Raw genomic sequence first — 18,621 nt, forward strand, 5'->3', positions numbered from 1 at the left:
TGCTGTTGAAAGCATTTACTTAAACTGTTTACAAAAAGAGAAGAGCCTCTAACTGCAGAGACTTTGCTCAGTTTTACCTGCATTTGTTAATCAGATTTTAAATGCACTTTGCTCAACACCTTGAGTTGTTGCAATAGTAAAATACACTTTCCTTGATTTGTTATATCAATCCTGAGTTGTTGGCTCCCACGAATATAATGGTTTTCCTGTGCTTGAAAGCAGACCGTTTTGTCTCAACAATCACAATCTTAATCTGGATTTGATGATTCTGTAACAATAATGGCCTGTTTAATTTGCACAATGTGATTTCAGTTACCCACATTTACTTAAATAAATCAAGCTTTTTATGTATGAAACCCTTGGTGCTGTTAGGATTGAATCTGTGTGGCCTTGGCTTTTTTTTTTTTTTTTTTAATTTATCAATTAATATGGATATACCTCTCATGTATCTCGGACTATACTTGAATGTCTCGGTTTCAACATTGAGACAGCCAAAGCTTAGTTTCCTGTGCTAGTTGTTCTTCACCATGTGTGGAAATTGTAAGTCGGTTTGCCATATTTGTCGAGTTTTTAAATGGTCTTTTTATCTTCATAAAATTACAAAGAATGTACTGTATGTGTACACATACACTTTCTTATGGAGTGTCACTGTAATTTTAAGTAGGACAAGTCCGGTTGTACAACTACAGATGAAGCTTGAATAAAGTTTAACAGTTCGTTTTATTGTCCTCAAGATTTTTTTTTTTTTTTAAAATCTAATTTAAAATGGCAGTCACCAAGCCTGTTGCCAGGGATGCAGACGTGTGTGTTAATTTTCCTCAGAAAAAGCCAATTGCAGACTTAATTCAATACATTACGTTAATGTTAATCAAAATGTCCTAAATTAGTGCCTTGCTATGGTTAAAGTATGTTACTAAAGTGGCTGTTTCAGTAACCATTTTTCATGTCCATTATTAGTAACATTTCACAAAAGTAATGGATGCAAAATGAGTTATGTTGCTAGCAAAAATCCCAGTAACGTATTCATCCATTGGGTCAATCTTAGAATGATACAGGAGCAGAATGTGACAATGCGCATCTTGCACAATCCTTTTTTCTTTATTGGACATTTTCTTAAATCATCTTCCCATTTTTGAGTCTGTCTTGTCTGATCATCTGAGATAAAAAATAGATGTTTACACCTTTTAGTGCACTTCAAACCACTTGATATGTCTTTAACAAAACACAGTATCTGCAAAAAGACATTTCCAGTAAGACGTGAGAAATAGACCACTGTGCCCCCCCAAAAAAAAAAAACATTTTTCTAGGCGAATTCCAAGATCTTATACAGACAGAAATCCCTGCTTAAAAAAATAAAATAAAAATGCAGAACTGGAGAGTTTTACATGGGACAAGTCTGAAGATTTAATCGCTGTCGTCATCATTGTTGGAGCCTTCAGGTTCAGAGCCGTTGTCAGAGCGGCGTGGGGAGCCCTCATTGTCTGATCCTGCTTCAGATCCCCTGTCTGATCCTCGGTCTGACGCCACGACAGGCGAACCGGGACGGGACTCGTCATCTGATCCTGACCGACTCCTCTTGCTCTCGTTATCTGACTGTTCCGAGTCGGACTGTCGCTGCACCCTCCTCTTCTTCACTGGGCGGTCGCTGCCGGAGTTGTCATCCTCAGAGCCCGCAAAGCGTCGAGGGCTGCCTGCCTCGCTGCCAGAGCGGTTCCTTCCTCCATCCGAGTCACTGTCGGATGCAATACGCTTCCTGTGACCACCCTCGTCATCAGATCCTGAATCACTGTCTCGTTGGTGTCTGTATGGGACAAAGTGCACTAATCAATTTTCTGTTGATTTACTAATGTTTCCAGCACTTGTTTGAGTGTAGAATCTGACTTTGAGGACTAGGCTTTTACCTGTCTTCAGCTATTTTCAGTCCATCCTCATCTGAAGATGATTCAGAAGAGGAGATGATTGCCTTAGACTTGATCTTTCCTTTGAGAGACGGTGGCAAACGCTCAGGCTGGGGCTAAAAATAAGAGAGATGTTAAAAGTTAAGCCGAAAAACATTTTTAAATTATTTAAAAATGGGAGACGAGCAAGACAAAAAAGAATGACTAAAAAGGACCTTTTCGATCCTCTTTCGTTCTTTGGGTTTACGCTGCTTCTTGGGCCGTGATGCTCCTTCCTCATCATCACTGTCATCATCTCCTCCTGCTTTAGCAGGTCTGCAACACAGGACAGTTTTATCTGAGTATTTACATTGTCTGCACTGCAGTCAAAATAAACCACATCTGGCCTTCACTGCAGCCGTCTCACCTCCTCCTCTTGTTCTTCTTCTTCTTCTCTCCTTCCTCGACCTCCTCCTGCTCGCTGCCGCTTCCCCCCTTTCTCCTCTTCTTCTTCCTCACTGGCAGGTCCTCATCAGAGTCATCGTTGACAAACTCATCCATGTCACCTCCTTTCTTACGCTTAGAAAGATATATATACATATAGATATATATATATATATATATAAAAAAAGTACATTTCCAATGGTGTATTCAGTTCAATTTAAGAGTCTGCTGATGAGTTTGCTATCAGTTCTAACACTTACACGTCCACCACCACCGCTGCCTCCCTTCTTCTTTTCTTTGGGCATTTCCTTTGAGCCCTCTGCAAAGGTGAGCAGGTTCTTGGTCTTCTCCACGTACAAAGCTCTCTGCTCCAGGAGCTTCTTCTGTTCTTCTGCCTCTCTGCTCCGTTTTTCCTCCTAACGAGGTTTGAGGGTGACAACCAACCAAACAATAAGAAGCACATTACCGTAAAACATGCAAAACACGAACCTAGTCACGGTGAGCTACTGCCAACAAGTTTTACATTTTTTTGATGGTAGCACCAAGTACCTGTTCTTTTAACATCTGCTGGCGCAGCAGGTCCCTCTCCTGCTCCTGTTTGGCCCGGAGCTCCTTCTCCTCCTCATCCTGCTTTCTCGCTCTTGCCACGTGGTACTGAGCTTGACTCAGCAGGTCAGAGCACTGCCTGCAATGCCACAACACACCCATACCCCCAGTGATATTACAACCCACTCTAAATGAACAAAACTCCAGCACGAGCCCCAGGTAAAACACTGTAATGAAATGTAGCAATGGGTCAAAATTCTGGCATACTATCAGTATCTGCTGATATTAGCTTTAAAAAAACAGCTACTTCTAGAGTTACTTTTATAAATCCTTATAACTGTTCTTTGAAAGCACACAAAACCTTCAGTGTGTACCATGAGGATAAATTCAAACTGACCTGGCCTCAGAAGCGGCAAGAGCAAGGTCAAACCTCATCTTGTCTCCAGCCTTGCTGAGGTAGCTGAAATACCTGTGTGACGGGGAGGATGGGGCGGGGGTGGAGGTGGGTGAGAGGGAGACGAAATTTCAGCACTGGGCAGAGGACAGCCAGGAGGAGAAGACAGGTAGGAGTCTAATGCCACTACCTGTGAGCCAGTTCGAGCTCTTTGACAGCGCTGAGCACAGCCTTCAAGTTGCTCTTCTCATCTTTCAGCACAAGAGTGGCCAGTCTCTGAAGCACCAGGGCCACATTGAACATCAGCACCGTGTCGCTGGGCGCCACGTGACGGGCCTTGTTGGAAACACATAAGAAAGAGTAAGCTGTACTCTCCTCATGTTGTAGAACAAAATAAAAACCTTTCATTCTTTTCTTCGTGTTACCTTTAGTAACATCTGCTTGCACTCTTGGAGTTTCCCACATTTGAAGAGCGCCCTCGCGAGGTACAGCAGCACCTCAGTGTTCTGATATTTGTAAAATTTCTTCAGGCAGTTCTCATACTGTGGAGCAGATCAAAATGCTTAACGGTATCCACCAAAGACAATAACTAAAACGCCTAAAAATAACTAAAAACAAACGAGGCCCATACCATCTGCACAGCGCTGATGTACTGCTTCTGTTCGACATAGATGTGCGCCAGATTTAGCCAGACATCACTGATGTCTGCTGTGGCCTCCCTCACCTGCGCAAACACATCACGAGCCTCCCTGAAGTAGCCCTTGTGGGCAAGGACGGCACCTGGACAAAACAATTTTATGTTCAACGCATCATACACATGCAGTAGAATGGACAAAACAAGTTTTAAAAACAGAATAAAGCTATACAGACCGATGCCATTGGCAGCGTAGAGGTTCTTGGCATCATTTCGCAGAACTTGTTTGTATATAGCCAGGGCTCGATCCTGGTGTCTCTTTTCCTGTAAAGGCAAAAACACTTACTCCGTTTGGGGATCTTCTGTTTCCCTTCACACGCTGTTTTATCAATGAGACGCCCTGCCTCAACTGAAGATAGAGAGTGCCTCTATCGACATCAGAAATTCATCACGTTTCAGAGAAAACAAGCAGTGGCGTTACATCACACAACAAAGGCCGTGAATTGAGGGAGGCAGCTGACAATGCGAGATATGTCAGATTGATCACATCATACGTTCACTTTGTTGTAATTATTTAGAGCAGCATGTCACAATTTCAGGAAAAATACACCTTACAAGTTTTTTAAAAATTTGGAAAAGTTGAGACAGCCCCACAAGTCACAATCGGGTGCTGATATAAAAGGGGAAAAAACTCCAGGTTAAAGTTAGACCATCACCAGCTACAGACACGTTTTACTCAACAGAGGCCACTAACCAGTTACCCTGCAGTTATTTTGAAAAAGCCTTCATCAGAGCGCTCTACTCTAATGCATTTTCAGCTGCACTGTCTGTCATGTCTCTCTTTCAGTTTTGTTTTAAAAACAGCCGTCTGCACCTTTTCCCGGTCTCTGGTGGGTTGGTGCAGAGTCTGCAGCCACACGTTGCCCAGAGCCAGCATGGAGTAGGTGTCGTTCTGTGTGGACGGCTGCTTCAGGATACGCTCAAACTTCTTTTGGCCCGGTCCCCACTCCTGTTTGGCCAAGTGGAGGTTTCCTATTAGGGACCAGGCATCCGGGTGATCCTGCACCAAACAGACCGAACAGCAAATAAAGTTGAAGAGAGTTTTGCATCAGACTTTATCTGTCGATGTTACAATACACAACATTAGATGACAAAGTACCTGATTAATCTGCAGGGCTTCTTTGAACCAGTCAGAGGCTTCATAGAAGTTTCCTTTGTCACGAGCCATCGCGCCAAGACGCAAATAACCTGTAGACATAAAAATTTAAATGATCTTTCAGAGTACAAACCTTTAGTCTTCATGGTCTCACCATTTTTATTTTATCATGTGTCATGCTTACAGTCCACATAGTTAGGATGCTCTCTGAGGATGTTTTTGTAGAGTTTCTCAGCTTCGTGGAATTCACACATGGCCTCGTACAGACGGGCCAGATTGTAGGAGGTGGTGACAGAAATGGCATTGTAGTAATGCTCGTCATGCTCCCCCTCAGCTTTGGCCCGGTCCAGAGATGCCAGAAAATATTTCTGTAGAAGAGAAGATATGACCCCAACCTTGAAATTGCACTATTGTTTATGCTAAATCTACAGTGTTTTGCATAATTTCTGATTAAAATTAAAATCTCACAGCAAAGAGAGCATTTTATTGCCATGTATCCAATAAACATCCCTACTTTCTCAGGACATCAGGCTATAGTAGCTCTGTTGTATGTTGGTGGCTACCTTGGCCTCTCCCAGGTTTCCCAGTCTGAAGTGGAGAGCCCCCAGGTTGTTGAGGATCTCAGGGGGAACGTCGGCCTGCACTTTCTCCTGCAGGATGCGGGTGGCTGTGCCGTAAGCGGACAGCGCTCCTTGGATGTCAGTCTGCTCCAGGATCTGCGCCAGCTCAATCCACGCCTCCACATCATCTGGGTACTGCTCTGTTACCTTCTTCAAGTGACCCTAGAGACCAAAAACAGTGATATATATCCAGGTTAAAAATATCCCTAAAACGACCATTCAACATATTCCTCAGGACAAGTCAGGCAGAGTTGTCTGAGCCATGTTAGAGTAGGAGGATAGCCAGTAAGAGGATACATACTTTGGCAATGTCTCTCTTTTCCTGATCGTCAGATGTTGCATAGAGAGACCCCAGGATTTTCATAGTTTCATAGTTGTTGGGGTAGGCCTTTAAAACCTTTTCAAAACACTGTGCTGCATTCTCCTTGTCTCTTCGATACACATACATCTGTCCCAACCCGAAGAAGGGCAACACAAAGGTGGACGAGGCAAACTGAGTGGCCTGGTAGTAATACTGAAACGCTTGGTCATAGTCCTCCTGAAGAAAAATAGCAGAGATATCAGAGACATAAATCGGTAGGACAGTAAACAATCGATACGCTGGCGTAGGGTTGGGTTAGTCTTACCTGCACGTGAAACGATCGAGCTAACTGGTAGCAGCTCTCAGCCTGCATGGCTTCGACTTCTGTGTTATGGAAAGCATGGAGGGCCAGATGCTGCACTTTACTGTAGTCCTGATAAGAAACAGAAACCACATAGACATGAATAATATATAAATGACACACAGGTTTAGATTTGTGCAAGGATTTCAAAGGACGACGGACTAATGATTACCTTTTTGAAGAAGAAGTGGTTGGCGAGGTGGTTGAGCACCATGGGGTTGCTGGGGTCGATGGTGTAGGCCCGAGACAGGAGCTGCACTCCGTTCTTGATGGAGTCTGCCTCCTTGTTGTTGAGCTCTAAAACCGCCAAACCGACCAGAGCTCCCACGCACTTTGAATTAAGCTCCAGGGCTCGACCGAAAGCCAAACGAGCCTTCTCCAGTTTGTTGAGCTTGACAAAACAGTGACCCATCCCCAGCCTTACCTCCGCTGGTCGGAGACACAACAACAATAAGGATACATGAGGTATTATCTGTAACACATCTCTTTGTATGAGAAACACATTATTAACTGTAGCAGTAGCTAGATCACAGATATTTGGGTATCAGCATCAATGTTGACACTGAAAAAAAAGCAATTTCAGTCCAGAAATGTTTTGTCTATAGCTGAAGCAATTAATCTATTAGCTGATCGACAGAAAATCAATCTGCATTAATTTATTATTTATGTCATTTATCAAACAAAAAGCCAAACATAGGAAACAGGGATTTGCTGCTTTCTCCATTACATTACATCATAAAATTGATATCTTTGGGTATTTGAAGAAGTAAAAGTTTGCTCTGAGAACTTCTGCCGATCATTTTGCACCTTTTTCCTGACATATTATAGATAAAACAAGTAACAAGTAAAACAAGTGTTGTTCATACGAAAAAAATAATCAGCACATCAATCAATAATAGAAATAATTGTTAACTGCGGCCGTATGTTTTACCGGTATTTATTTCATTCAATAAAGTTTCTGCGGTGCTCACCAAGTCAAAGACTTTTTAAGACCTTTTTCATACCCCATAGAATGCAATTGAATACTTTTTTCCTAGGCATAGTATTTGAAGAATGACAGAAAACAAAGAATTAGGCCTAAAATTTTTTAAGTACATGAATTTATTGATGTTTCTATCAAATTTTTGTCAGTATTTCCCAGCTATATATAACAGTAATTCCTAGTAATATCACTAATCAATTCACATGATCTGGACTTATATATGGATTACTGAACAGGCCTACGGGGCAAAGGTCAGGGGCCTGAAGGGTCAGGTGGCCCCTGGGCCAGAACCTCTGTATATGAAGTCACTGTTAATATTATTTCTTGTTTGAAAATCATAGAGCTCAGCTCAAAGTCTACAAAAAGGCGCAAAACAACCACAAATGACACTAGTTGTTGCTGCAGCTGTTTTGTGTCTCTTTCAGTCTGGGGGTCCTATATAAGAGTCTGAGGGGGCTTTTACTCGTCTATACCAGGGGGCACCTTGCTTCATAAGCTGTAGTAGCAGTAATAGTGATCAGGGACACAGGTATGTGTTGTCAAGATAATACTTGTGACTTGTTTACCTGGGCAGCCAGGATTTGTACGTAGAGCCTTTTTGTAGTATGCCAGCGCTCCTCTGTAATCCTTTTTATTGAAGGAGATGCAAGCCTTACCTGTTGAACAACAATAGTGTGATTATTTCAGTCAATAGCAGTGGGCAAGATCAACTGCAGTCTCTTTTACATTCAACTTGCCAAGCAAAGCAGGGATGTTATTGGTGGACTGATTGAGGACAAAGTGGAACTGAGCATCGGCCTGGTCCATCTTGTCTCCTTCCAGCAGGCAGAAACAGGCTCTTCCCAACAAATGGTTCTGATTGTAACAAGAGCACATTACATTTACTTAAAATGCAAAAATACTGGAGCCATGGCAGTTTTCTCTCATTATCAGCGGCTCCGACAGACGTTTTTTCTTACCTGATCATACATGATGATCTTGTCTGCCATAGTATAGAGCAGCGTGGCCTGCGTGATGAGTTCTTTCTTGGCATCTTTGTTTTTCTCTTTACGTGCTTGCTGGACATAGTAAGCCGCCAATGTGTCCAGACAGGTCATCTGGTCTTTCTCATGGTCTCTGTAGTCGAGGTTTCCATCAATGCGAGCTGCCTCTAAAAGCTTGACAAAATCCTCTGTTTTGCCCTGCTTGTAGTACTCCAGCTGAAAAGGACAAATGGGCTGAATTTAGCGTGGCTTTACCTGGATCAAGTTGGATATCTGGACTGTGTTCAGTTTCTTCATGACGCTAACATGCTACATTACGACAACAGATGTAACAACAATCTGTGGTAGCTCCACTGACTCACCGCCAAAGCAATCCATATGTGCAGCTGTGTGTGTTCCTGCTTCAGGATACTGATGACCTCGTCTCCTTCGGGCAGCTGGTCAAAGTCAAGCTCGATAACCTGCATGGTACAGTTTATTTAAGTTATTAAGCATCAACATCTGACAAAACTCGTACACTATGTATCGTTTAAGAGTGTTATGAAGGAGGGTGTAGGCGATACAACGATGCATACTGTGAGACAACATCAAATCAGACTTTTTATAATAGCATTTTAACTGTATATTAGGTATATTAGGCAACTCTGGGTAGTGTTGCAAGTCAACGTGCATTACTGTTTTGTGGCATTATTGGATTTTTAGATGACGCTTGAACCAACATGACAAAGTGCATTGATGTGTAAGGCATTTACTTCACTGGATTGGCAAAAACTGACAATGCTGTCTAGGTATTTAATCCATTAAGAGTTTTTTCATTGATTTTAATCACACTTATCTTAAACCATGCCGTCTAATACAACATTCCTGCTGCAATAAAGCCTACCTTACTGAAGGTTATAGTGTTCAGTGTTTATTGTAAGTGTTTTAGAGATTTTGGTTCAACTTTATAGTCACTGTAGTGCTAATGAATTATTTTGTGTTATACTGAGATTTTTTATAATATTTCTAATATATCCAATATTCTGTCCACACCATCTATATGAATAGGGGTACACTAAATATTATAAACATCTCTCTGTGTAAAGCAACACAACTCAACCACAAACTACAGATATAAAATTATACAGTACTGCACAAAGGTTTCAGGCACTTTAGATGTTTAGATTTTTATCCATCACACAATACCATCAGTGAAGCATCTGATCCCAAATTCATTCTGCAGCCTGACAACGAGTCGCGAACATACAGCCAGAGTCATAAAGTACTATCTTCTGTGACAAGAGGAACAACTAGTCCTACAACAGATGGCCTGGCCCCCACGAAGCCCTGATCTCAACATCATGGAGTAAATCAGGGATTTCATGGAGAGACAGAAGACACTGAGACAGTCTAAATCCACAGAAGAACTATGGCAAGTTCTCCAATAACCTACGTGCCAAGTACGATGAAAAGCCGCGCAAAAGTGTAGCTTTAAAGGCAAAGGGTGATTACGAAAAACCCCGATTTGATTTTTTTTTTAATGTATACTGCACTTCGTAAGGGTTAATTGATAAATAAAAACTATTCATGGCATTACTTTTGAAGCGTTCTCACTTTTAGCGCCTGAACTAAAGCAGAGTAATGTATTTGTTGTGACAGAGAATTGTACCTACATCACCCACCGCTACTATGAATTAAAATGCAGATGTTTCAACAGTTTAATGTCTGCCTAAATACAAACAGATATGTAACGATTCTGCTATAACTTAAAACAGATATGACAGGTTCTTGGATTAAAACAGGATTTAATGTGTTCTGCTTCACTGAGAGCGGCAGTGACAGAAAACATCTCAGTAACTTGGACCAGAGCCTGAGCTCATATTTCTACACACAGTTATAATGTTTTCTAATGTTAGTACATCTGCACTTGCTGCTCCGAACATTATTGGTGTTTACGTTGCAGATATCTACATCCAATACGCCGCTGAGATGTACAGACCATTAGCTAATGCTAGCTAGAGTTAGCATTAACGGCTAGGAGCGTTAGCACGGCGAGGTTTACTTCAAATAATAACTAGAGTTTACATGTGTTTTACCTCATCTGTGTCCCGTAAAGGGATCTCAATGGAGCCCCGAGACATCTTCGCCGAGGAAAAATCCACTTGAAGTTAGATTTATTGGAAAAAAATAACAAAATATCCAGCTCGTTGTCTACTTCATGCTTCCGATATGAAACAAACATACGGACGGTGCAACAGAAATTGTGTCCGGACAGATTAATAGACATCCTCAAAAGTTAGGTTCCTCAGGGAGTTGAACACCCGACGCTCTCTGATAGAAACACGGGTGTACACATGGTATTAGTTCTTTTACATAAGTATCAGTACTAATACCACACTGTAAAAATATTAAATTACAAGTAAAAGTCCTGGATTGAAGTCCTTGAAGCAAAAGTCCTGCATAACTTAAGTAAAAGTATGTAAGTATAGTCAGGCAAATGTACTCAATGTATTTGAAGTAAAACTATTCACTGCAGTATACTATTATGTATTAGCCTATATTATTAAATTATTATTACCAATGCATTAATGTACAAGCAGCACTGTTGAAGTTGGTCGAGGTAGAGATCATTTTTAACTAATGTTAATAAGGCTGCAGCTAATGAATATTTTCATTATGGATCAATCTTCTTATTGTTTTCTCAATTAATCAATTGATTGTTTGGTTTGTAAAAATTCAGAGAACAGTGAGAAATGCCATCACTCTTACCCACAGCCTGAAGTGACACCTTCACAAAGCTTGTTTTGTCCATCCAATAGTCCAAACCTCAAAACTATTAACAAAAAAATCTAAAATATGAAAATAGGGAAAGCAATGAATCCTCACATTTGAGAAACTTGAATCATGACATTTTGGGGATTTTTGCATGAAAAATAATTTAAATGATAGACAATGACAAAGTGTTTGCCAAATCATTTTCTGTCAATCAACTAATCAATGTATCTACTAATCGTTTCAGCTGTACTTGTATATACCGTTGAAGAGTTTGATTTATAACAAAGCTTCATATTTTGTAAGTTTGTCATGTGTTTTGTATGCAAAAGTGTTGATTTTGTAAGCAGTAATTGGCAGTCGTGGAGCAAAAGATACAGTATTTTCCCTCTGAGATGTGATGGAGCAGAAGTAGAAAGTGGCATAAAAATAAAATACTTCAGTAAAGTACAAGTACTTCAAATTTGTATGTAAGTACAGAACTTGAATAAATGTACTTTGTTACTTTCCACTGCTGGTACACAGTAATAATTTACAATAACAAACAGACCATTTACAGGTTAAGATCAATTTTGCATCTACAGGAATACTTTTAGTGGGTTTTCAATAAACCTAATGAGATTCAGTGTCACTTTCCTTAGAAAGTAAACTAAACATGTAAAGGAAATTTAGACGATACGGAAAGAAAAATCAGTTTATGTAGAAACAGAAGTATTTTTTTTAACAGGCTTAGAATTATTTCCCTTACCACACACTGCCTGGCAAAGGAAATGTACTCCCTGCATTTCCTGACTTCAAGGTTCAAAATGTGGAAGAAATGCTTGGCAGACTAGGCATTTGAAATGTTAAAGCAGTGAATTTAAATTGAAATCCATTAACTGCATCATTGTCACAGACCTCTGCAGGGCAGCATTTTGGCAGAAGTGGGGTGAGGTGGGGGCTTATGGGGGGAGGAGAGGTAGCTGGGGGCTGTCAGCTGGTTTTGATGTGTAGCAGAAGGAAACAAGCATAAGAGCATCTTGACGACTCCTTGTGCTAACATCACAGTGAATCAGAGGAAGACAAGAAAACTGATAATGAAATGAAGCTCCTAATTTGACATTTGACAATATTATTTTTCTTTTCAGAGGAACAGTCTGGGACTGAGAGGTAAGAACTTATTTCTATGACTTGTTTCTCTTTTGAAAAAATATTTGATGGCTAAGCAGCTTCAGGCCAAACAAAATAAAAAAAGATCTTATAATCTCATTGTACACAATAATGAATGGAACACTGTCATCACAGTATATTTAACCCTTACTCTTTGATTTTTTTTAGTAGTGGACATTTAGTTTGGCTATGTTGTGCTCTTCCTTTAAAACATTTTATACCTTTAACATAGTGTTGCCATCATTATTGTCTATGAGAGCCAGTTAACATCATATTTTTCTTCCTCAGTGTAGGCTGACAATAAGAAACTTTAGGTAATATGTAGTCCTCTGAATCGATCGGACTGTGTAGCTATAAGCATTAAAAGTAGCCATATCTGGACAGGAGTTATTAAAATCATAGATGTTTCACTTCACATCTTCAATATTCATTCATTTTAATGTGTGGGTCACTTTTTAACTGAATTTCTACTGTGGAGATTGTGGAAACAGACGTAAAGATGTATTTCTGTTTATTAAAATATCAGGTCATGTTTTAACGTGATTCTCCGGGGACTCTGGAGAAAAAAACACAATGTCGCACAGCAGCGATGGTACGTGTTGCAGTTACTTTGCTCTTTTATCAAAGCAACAAAGACACAAATACAATATATCAACTTACTTAACATGTTTTCTTCCTGTGTGTGAATGTACACTAACTTTTGTCCATCTCTACTTGTGAAGTGTGGGAGTCACATGGCTGTGGGACACGGGACGTGCTTGAGGACAAAAAAGACACAAGTGGATTGTCTGAACATGAACTCCTTGACATCATGTATAATGCAAGTAATACCTCCAACTCAGGTACACATGCTTATGCTGTGCTCAACAGAACAGTGATTTTGTGTGATTTAAAAAAATCGCATAACATGTTTAATCGTTTATTCCTGCTTTTCTCTTCTCTTCAGGAGAGGTGTTGGCCTCCACCATTGTGCAGTACCTGCAGACCATGACAGCTCAGAGTCCGGAGCAGGACAGACTGGCTGCCCTGCAACGGCTGCTCGACCCGGACTGTCAGGACCCACACGTGAGCAGAGAGACTTTCCACGCCATCATGCGAGAGTGGATCGCCCAGTGCAGCCAGGACAGGTGAGATTGGACTCCAGATCACCATTATTCCGGATGTCATGTAGTATGTAACCTGCAGTACATCAAAGGGGGAAGTAGAGCAAACAATAAAAGCAAAGAGAAAATGCAAACAAAACAAACAAATAGATCATAAAACTCAAGAGGGAGAAATATGTTAATCATTTGAAAGCTTGACAAATTGCTACACAGCAATTTAAAGTGAAAATTTTAAATAACATTTAAAAGAAAATTCATCACTCTAAGAAACGGAAGCTGATTAAATAAATGGTTTTAATGATTATTATTCACTTTGGTGTAAATCACAAGACCAATTCATGCTTAATGCTCTTCGTAAGTGGTGGAATGTAACTAAGTGCATTTACTCAAGTACAATTACTACTTGTACCTCACATCACATTTTCCATTTGATGCTACTTTATACTTCTACTCCACCACGTTTACTCAAGAAATGTAGTAACTAGCTGATTTTCAGAGAAAGATTTTCCAAGTAAAGCATATAATGATCCTAAAAAACGTGATGCATTGTTATAGATTAAATAGTATATTAATTTGTTCAAATCAGCTCCACCTTGATCATTAAATGCTGCTTACATGTAAATGCAGCATTCATGTAGGTAATATGTAGTCCTATGAATAGATACTATTTTTAGTCAAATAATATATGATATATATCACACTGAATAGTGCAATTTTTCTGGCTGAATGCAGCACTTTTACTTTTAATGGAGTAGTCTGTAATGGATAACAGGGTGTAGCTAATGGATGGACAGGTGAAGTATGTTTTTACAGGATTATTTCTATTTTTACTTAAGTAAAAGATCTCAATACTAGCAGCAAGCATGTCAATGTGGATTTTCCCTAGAAAAGAAAGAAGGGAAGATGACCTGCAAGAAACTCCCTCCTTTTATTAATGTGATATTCAATTAGCTGTGGGAACTAACTCACTGGCTCCTCCTGTGTTTCAGTGCTGATGTGGATGACAGTCATGTGTCTTGGCCAAACTCTTCTAAAGTGCCTGTAAATGGTAGGCCTTCACTGTTTGGTCTGGGCTCCTCAGAAATGTTTAAATCAGATGAAAAGCAATTCACTAAACCTAATTTCCTTTCAGGGCTGGATTTCCCATGTTATCAAAGCAAAGCAGCCTCCTCAGAAAGCCACCAATGTTCCTGGTTTGTTATTTCACTCCACAGCATGTGTTCACTTCCCTATAATCAATGTGTTGTCATACTTCACCACTAACAGTTTGTTTTGCTTCAGTGAGGGAAAAGACCTGTCTGGCGCCGTGGCTGAACTGAAGCAAGCTCACCGCAAGCTGAGTGAGCAGAACAGCAGCCTGCTGCGGACGCTGGCCCAGTGTGAAGACGTAAACCTACAGCTCACTCTGGAGATCACTGAGCTGCGAGCAAAGCTGGCCAGGTGAAGGATTAACTCCGGTCATAGTATGTGAGATTATACTGTAATTCTAAATCATCACAAAACCACATCATTATCTCCTTTAATTTCGTTATTTCCTATATCAATTCAGTGTAACAAAATAATACACATTTAATGACTGAAGAGGAGCTGGGAGAACAAAAATCAGATCCCAAATATTCGATCGGCAGATTCTGGTACAGATTCAGACCAAACATAGTGCAAAATTTCAATCCAGCTTGACTCAGATCATTTACAAGTGACACATCTCTATCATGTCACCTCACAGACATCTTTTCTTTCAGCTGCTAGTAGCCACAGTTAACAAGATCGTTGAAAAAAGTTAAAAGGCGTGTTCAAAACTAACCATGTTTCAGTCTGAGTAAGAAATAGGCAACAGTTTTGTTCCCAGAGTTCAGAGGTAAACTTATCACAAAACTTCACCAGATGAAGTTGACACATTCAGCTTCCAGCAGAGAAACAGAAAAATCAATAAAATCAGCATTTTCTACTATGAATATAACGACCAGCAAAATCACAAATGAACACTTAGGATTCAGAAAGTCTGTCTCCCTTTGGTCATCACAAATTTTGTGTCCGAATTTTGAGACTGACACAGTGAAGATGTCTGTGGATGGATTATGACAAAATGGACCCCTGGCCCCCCCACAACTCCTAAACAGCACCTCCTGACCGAAAGGGGTGGTTTGTGTCTTTTTGTGACTTTACCATTTCGTTTCCATTAGTTAATATTCAGGTTAAAACAGAACAGAATTAAATGTCTGTTCTTACAATTTTGGATAAGAGTAGAGGTGGGTCCCGCTGAATAAACAAAGACACTGTGAAGTTTTGTTTTTTTTGTGGGGGGTGTTTGCAGTGCTCAGCGGTCAGCAGTGAGAGTCAGATCTCTTACAGAAGAACTTGAGGAAACCCTGCTTACGCTGACGCTGAGAGACAGAGAAATCACAAAGGTTGGTCCATCACAGTACTGAGGAAAATGGTCAGTTCACATTTTTAATGTGTCTTTTAACTTTACTTTCAAATGGTCCTTTGTAGAAAGACATTCTTATGGATAAGATGAAGAACTCTCATGTGGAGAATCACAACATGATTGAGGTATGTGTGACAAACGAATGAACTTTAAACTTGAAGTGAGCTTTGGTAAGATGGTATCATATCTTATAATGCAATGTGAAAGCTAGATTGGCCACATTGCATTGCAATGTGACAACACTAATACCAAGTATTGTACGCAATCTCATAATTTCAGAATATGTAACAAGAAAACAGACAATTAGGAAATATGTTTTATCTTGCATGTGTTTATATTTTATGACTTGGCTTTGAATGTACATTTTGGCCATTATTCACGAATAAACTCTGTTCTGGCGTTGCAGGGTCTGCAGTCAGAGCTGATGAGGTTACAGGAACATTCATACCAAGTTCTTATGAGGTATTTTTAATAAGCAGCACTTGTGTCAGGTGGAGTTGTTGCGATTATTCTCGAAAGGCTTCTCCTTGACCTACTTTAGCTTGTATTGTACTTAATTTATGCATCACTTTAGATGAGAGTGTCTGCCAAAAGGATAAATGTCAATGAAAATGTTTAAATCTACATTTCCGAATCTAAATGTCATCTGTGTATTTTTTTTTTTAACTAACCACAAAATTAACTGTGCTTTATCCACCAGTTTTTTTTTTTCAAAATTGTGTATTAAAATGCTACATCAGCCATTTAGCATTGCACTTCCATAAAGTTGGGGGACTCACGAGAGACAGATTAAAAAAAAAAAAAAAGAATGAGCAGCAGAGGCCAAGATATGCTGACTTTTGTTTCTGGTATCGATTAAATTCCAGAAACACTGGATCCATTTCCCATAATGCAAATCAACAGCATCTTTTATATGACTCACTCTGTCTTCTCAATACCCAGATGTTTCAAACCACACACATCCAGTTTTATAATGCAGGTTTTCTGTTTAAAAATTCTCAATTTTCAGTCCCAAGTCCAAATAAAATGTACTGCTCAAGAGGAGTAAACTGAACTTGGGGCGCCCTTTTAACAGAGAGATGTGTCAGCTATCATAGTCTTGTAGGAGAGTTGAATATTATATTATTATAAGTGTTGAATCTGGATTTCCCCTGCTGGTTTCTGACAGGTATGACCGACACTGTATCAGTCCTCCGGGTCTCTACAGTCGAGATCCTCCAAACCACCGCTCCCTGCAGAGCGAGATGCAGGATATGCAGCAAGTAGGAAATGCTCGCTGTTCACAGGTTGTCCGATTATCTGTTTTTAATAATGACCATGTTATCACTCTACCTTCTTTGTCTGCGGCAGCATCACAGAGCTCTGGACGACATTAGCCGCCCGTCCCTCCACACACACAGTGATGATATTCAGACCATCATTCACAGGATCAAGAGTGCAGATATAGCTCATCTTCTGCACAACAAGTATCCCGAGAGGGTGAGCAGAGAGCAGACACTAAACAGAGGATGTTAATTATGACATGCAGTAACACGTATATGTATAATTCTCATCGCTCTTGTGTGGTCTCTCACACACAGGATTCTGTTCCTGTAGAAGCTATGGAGAGGCCTTTTCCTCACCGCCAGCAGCAACAGGCAAGCGTCAAGCAGCAGCTTGTCAATGTGTATGTGAGTTTTTTTACCTCCCTTTCTCCTGTTATGGTAACAGACTGGACTTGGTTGATGTCAGCCTCAGTTCTTAGAGGCTTCCTCCAGCTAATAAAAGGATGTGTCTGGTTTTAACTGTGTTTTTATGGGCATCTCCATTATGCAACCCACAGGAGTTATCTTGTGAAAGACTGTATCAGGCATAAGTGCAGTTTTAGGACCCCTTGGTAACTACAGACATAACAGTGTGTAAAGGACGTTTTTATAGAGCTGTGGTGGTGGTTCCAGGCTGCAGGAGCTGGAGCTGCACAAGTGTGTGTGGGAGGAGAAAGGGGAGAAGGTGGAGGAGCGGTGGAGAGCATGGGAGAAGGAACAAAAGCAAAGCCAGACTGGGAGCCAGACCCAGATCCAGGAGGGCAAGAAGGTGGCCGTCGTGAACTGGTGGAAAGCCCTCAGCGTAGAGGGGGTGAAGGCCCGGAAAGAAGAAGCCCAGTCGGTCCAGAAACTCTCTGAGACACAAGCAAAGCTACAGCGAGCAGAGCAGAAGATCACTGATATGAGGGAGCAGGTCTGCCACCTGCAAGCATCTCTAAGATCTGCACAGGAGTGTGTCACTGAGCAAAAAAACAGCAGTAGAGTTCTTCATATTGAAAAGGGGACCAACACTGAGAGAGAAGACGCAGAAAGAGCTGTGGGGAAGGTGGGAAAGGATCAGAGGGATGCAGCGGTGGCCACTGAGAATACAGGTGGAGCAGCCTCGCAGCAGGAGCAAGCCCAGCTTCAGGTTACCGCAGACGGACTTCTGGCGACCCTCAGAAGGATGGAGGCGATGGTCAACAACGCCCTGGAGACCGCCGAGCTGGTGAGAGAGAGCGAGCATAGGGTGAGCCAAGTGAGAGTGAGGATGGAGAGCATCACTCAGAGGGTGGAGGAGGCTCTGGGCCGAGCCACCGACACTGACGAGCAGCTGAATGTCCTCGACGCCAGGATCGCAGAAAAAGCTCCAGATCAGGTTTGTTGGAAATCTGTCTTTGCTTTACATTTGAGCGACAGTAAAAATGTAATTTAATTGAAAGCTTTTTAATGACTGTGATTTTGAAAGGTCACAATGGTTGAAGTAATCCCTACAGATACCTAAGCATGTTACAAAGCCAAAATGCATTTTGGATTATATCTTTATTTAACTAAAATCCAAATATAACAATGTGAGAAAATCATGCAATGATCAATATTGCGTTTATGA

The 18,621-nt window shown here is 40.8% G+C and overlaps 2 protein-coding genes across 2 annotated transcripts in view; one reads left to right on the forward strand and one right to left on the reverse strand.

The window, feature by feature from the left end:
- Positions 1-1,075: 1,075 nt before the first annotated feature.
- ctr9 (CTR9 homolog, Paf1/RNA polymerase II complex component) lies at positions 1,076-10,535 on the reverse strand. The gene is made up of 23 exons (XM_040155729.1): positions 10,374-10,535; positions 8,661-8,759; positions 8,275-8,514; positions 8,053-8,170; positions 7,882-7,971; positions 6,506-6,762; positions 6,298-6,405; positions 5,973-6,209; positions 5,615-5,833; positions 5,236-5,419; positions 5,055-5,143; positions 4,770-4,955; positions 4,132-4,219; positions 3,893-4,041; positions 3,687-3,803; positions 3,452-3,597; positions 3,265-3,336; positions 2,871-3,006; positions 2,582-2,737; positions 2,305-2,456; positions 2,114-2,213; positions 1,902-2,014; positions 1,076-1,801 (listed from the first exon to the last, which is right to left on the reverse strand). Exons 1-23 carry the CDS (start codon positions 10,416-10,418, stop codon positions 1,405-1,407), a joined length of 3,498 nt encoding a protein of 1,165 aa, XP_040011663.1. The 5' UTR covers positions 10,419-10,535; the 3' UTR covers positions 1,076-1,404.
- A 2,236-nt stretch (positions 10,536-12,771) lies between these two features.
- Positions 12,772-18,621, forward strand: part of mrvi1 (murine retrovirus integration site 1 homolog) — a 34,692-nt gene continuing 28,842 nt past the window's right edge. Inside the window, exons 1-11 of the mRNA XM_040127211.1 lie at positions 12,772-12,790; positions 12,921-13,040; positions 13,145-13,325; positions 14,583-14,741; positions 15,616-15,709; positions 15,795-15,854; positions 16,136-16,191; positions 16,898-16,991; positions 17,080-17,195; positions 17,258-17,395; positions 17,667-18,390. Coding sequence (XP_039983145.1) covers positions 12,772-12,790; positions 12,921-13,040; positions 13,145-13,325; positions 14,583-14,741; positions 15,616-15,709; positions 15,795-15,854; positions 16,136-16,191; positions 16,898-16,991; positions 17,080-17,195; positions 17,258-17,395; positions 17,667-18,390 — 1,761 coding nt within the window. The remainder of the gene's footprint in view (positions 12,791-12,920; positions 13,041-13,144; positions 13,326-14,582; positions 14,742-15,615; positions 15,710-15,794; positions 15,855-16,135; positions 16,192-16,897; positions 16,992-17,079; positions 17,196-17,257; positions 17,396-17,666; positions 18,391-18,621) is intronic.

Source organism: Xiphias gladius, chromosome 1, assembly GCF_016859285.1.
Source record: "Xiphias gladius isolate SHS-SW01 ecotype Sanya breed wild chromosome 1, ASM1685928v1, whole genome shotgun sequence".
NCBI classification, from domain to species: Eukaryota; Metazoa; Chordata; class Actinopteri; order Istiophoriformes; family Xiphiidae; genus Xiphias; species Xiphias gladius.

Coding starts and splice junctions, on each gene's coding strand:
- ctr9 (XM_040155729.1), bottom strand. CDS start 10,418: ATGTCTCGGGGCTCCATTGAGATCCCTTTACGGGACACAGATGAG. Junction 8,760..10,373: donor CTTTACGGGACACAGATGAG/GTAAAACACATG, acceptor TGTACCATGCAG/GTTATCGAGCTTGACTTTGA. Junction 4,220..4,769: donor CCACCAGAGACCGGGAAAAG/GTGCAGACGGCT, acceptor TTGCCTTTACAG/GAAAAGAGACACCAGGATCG.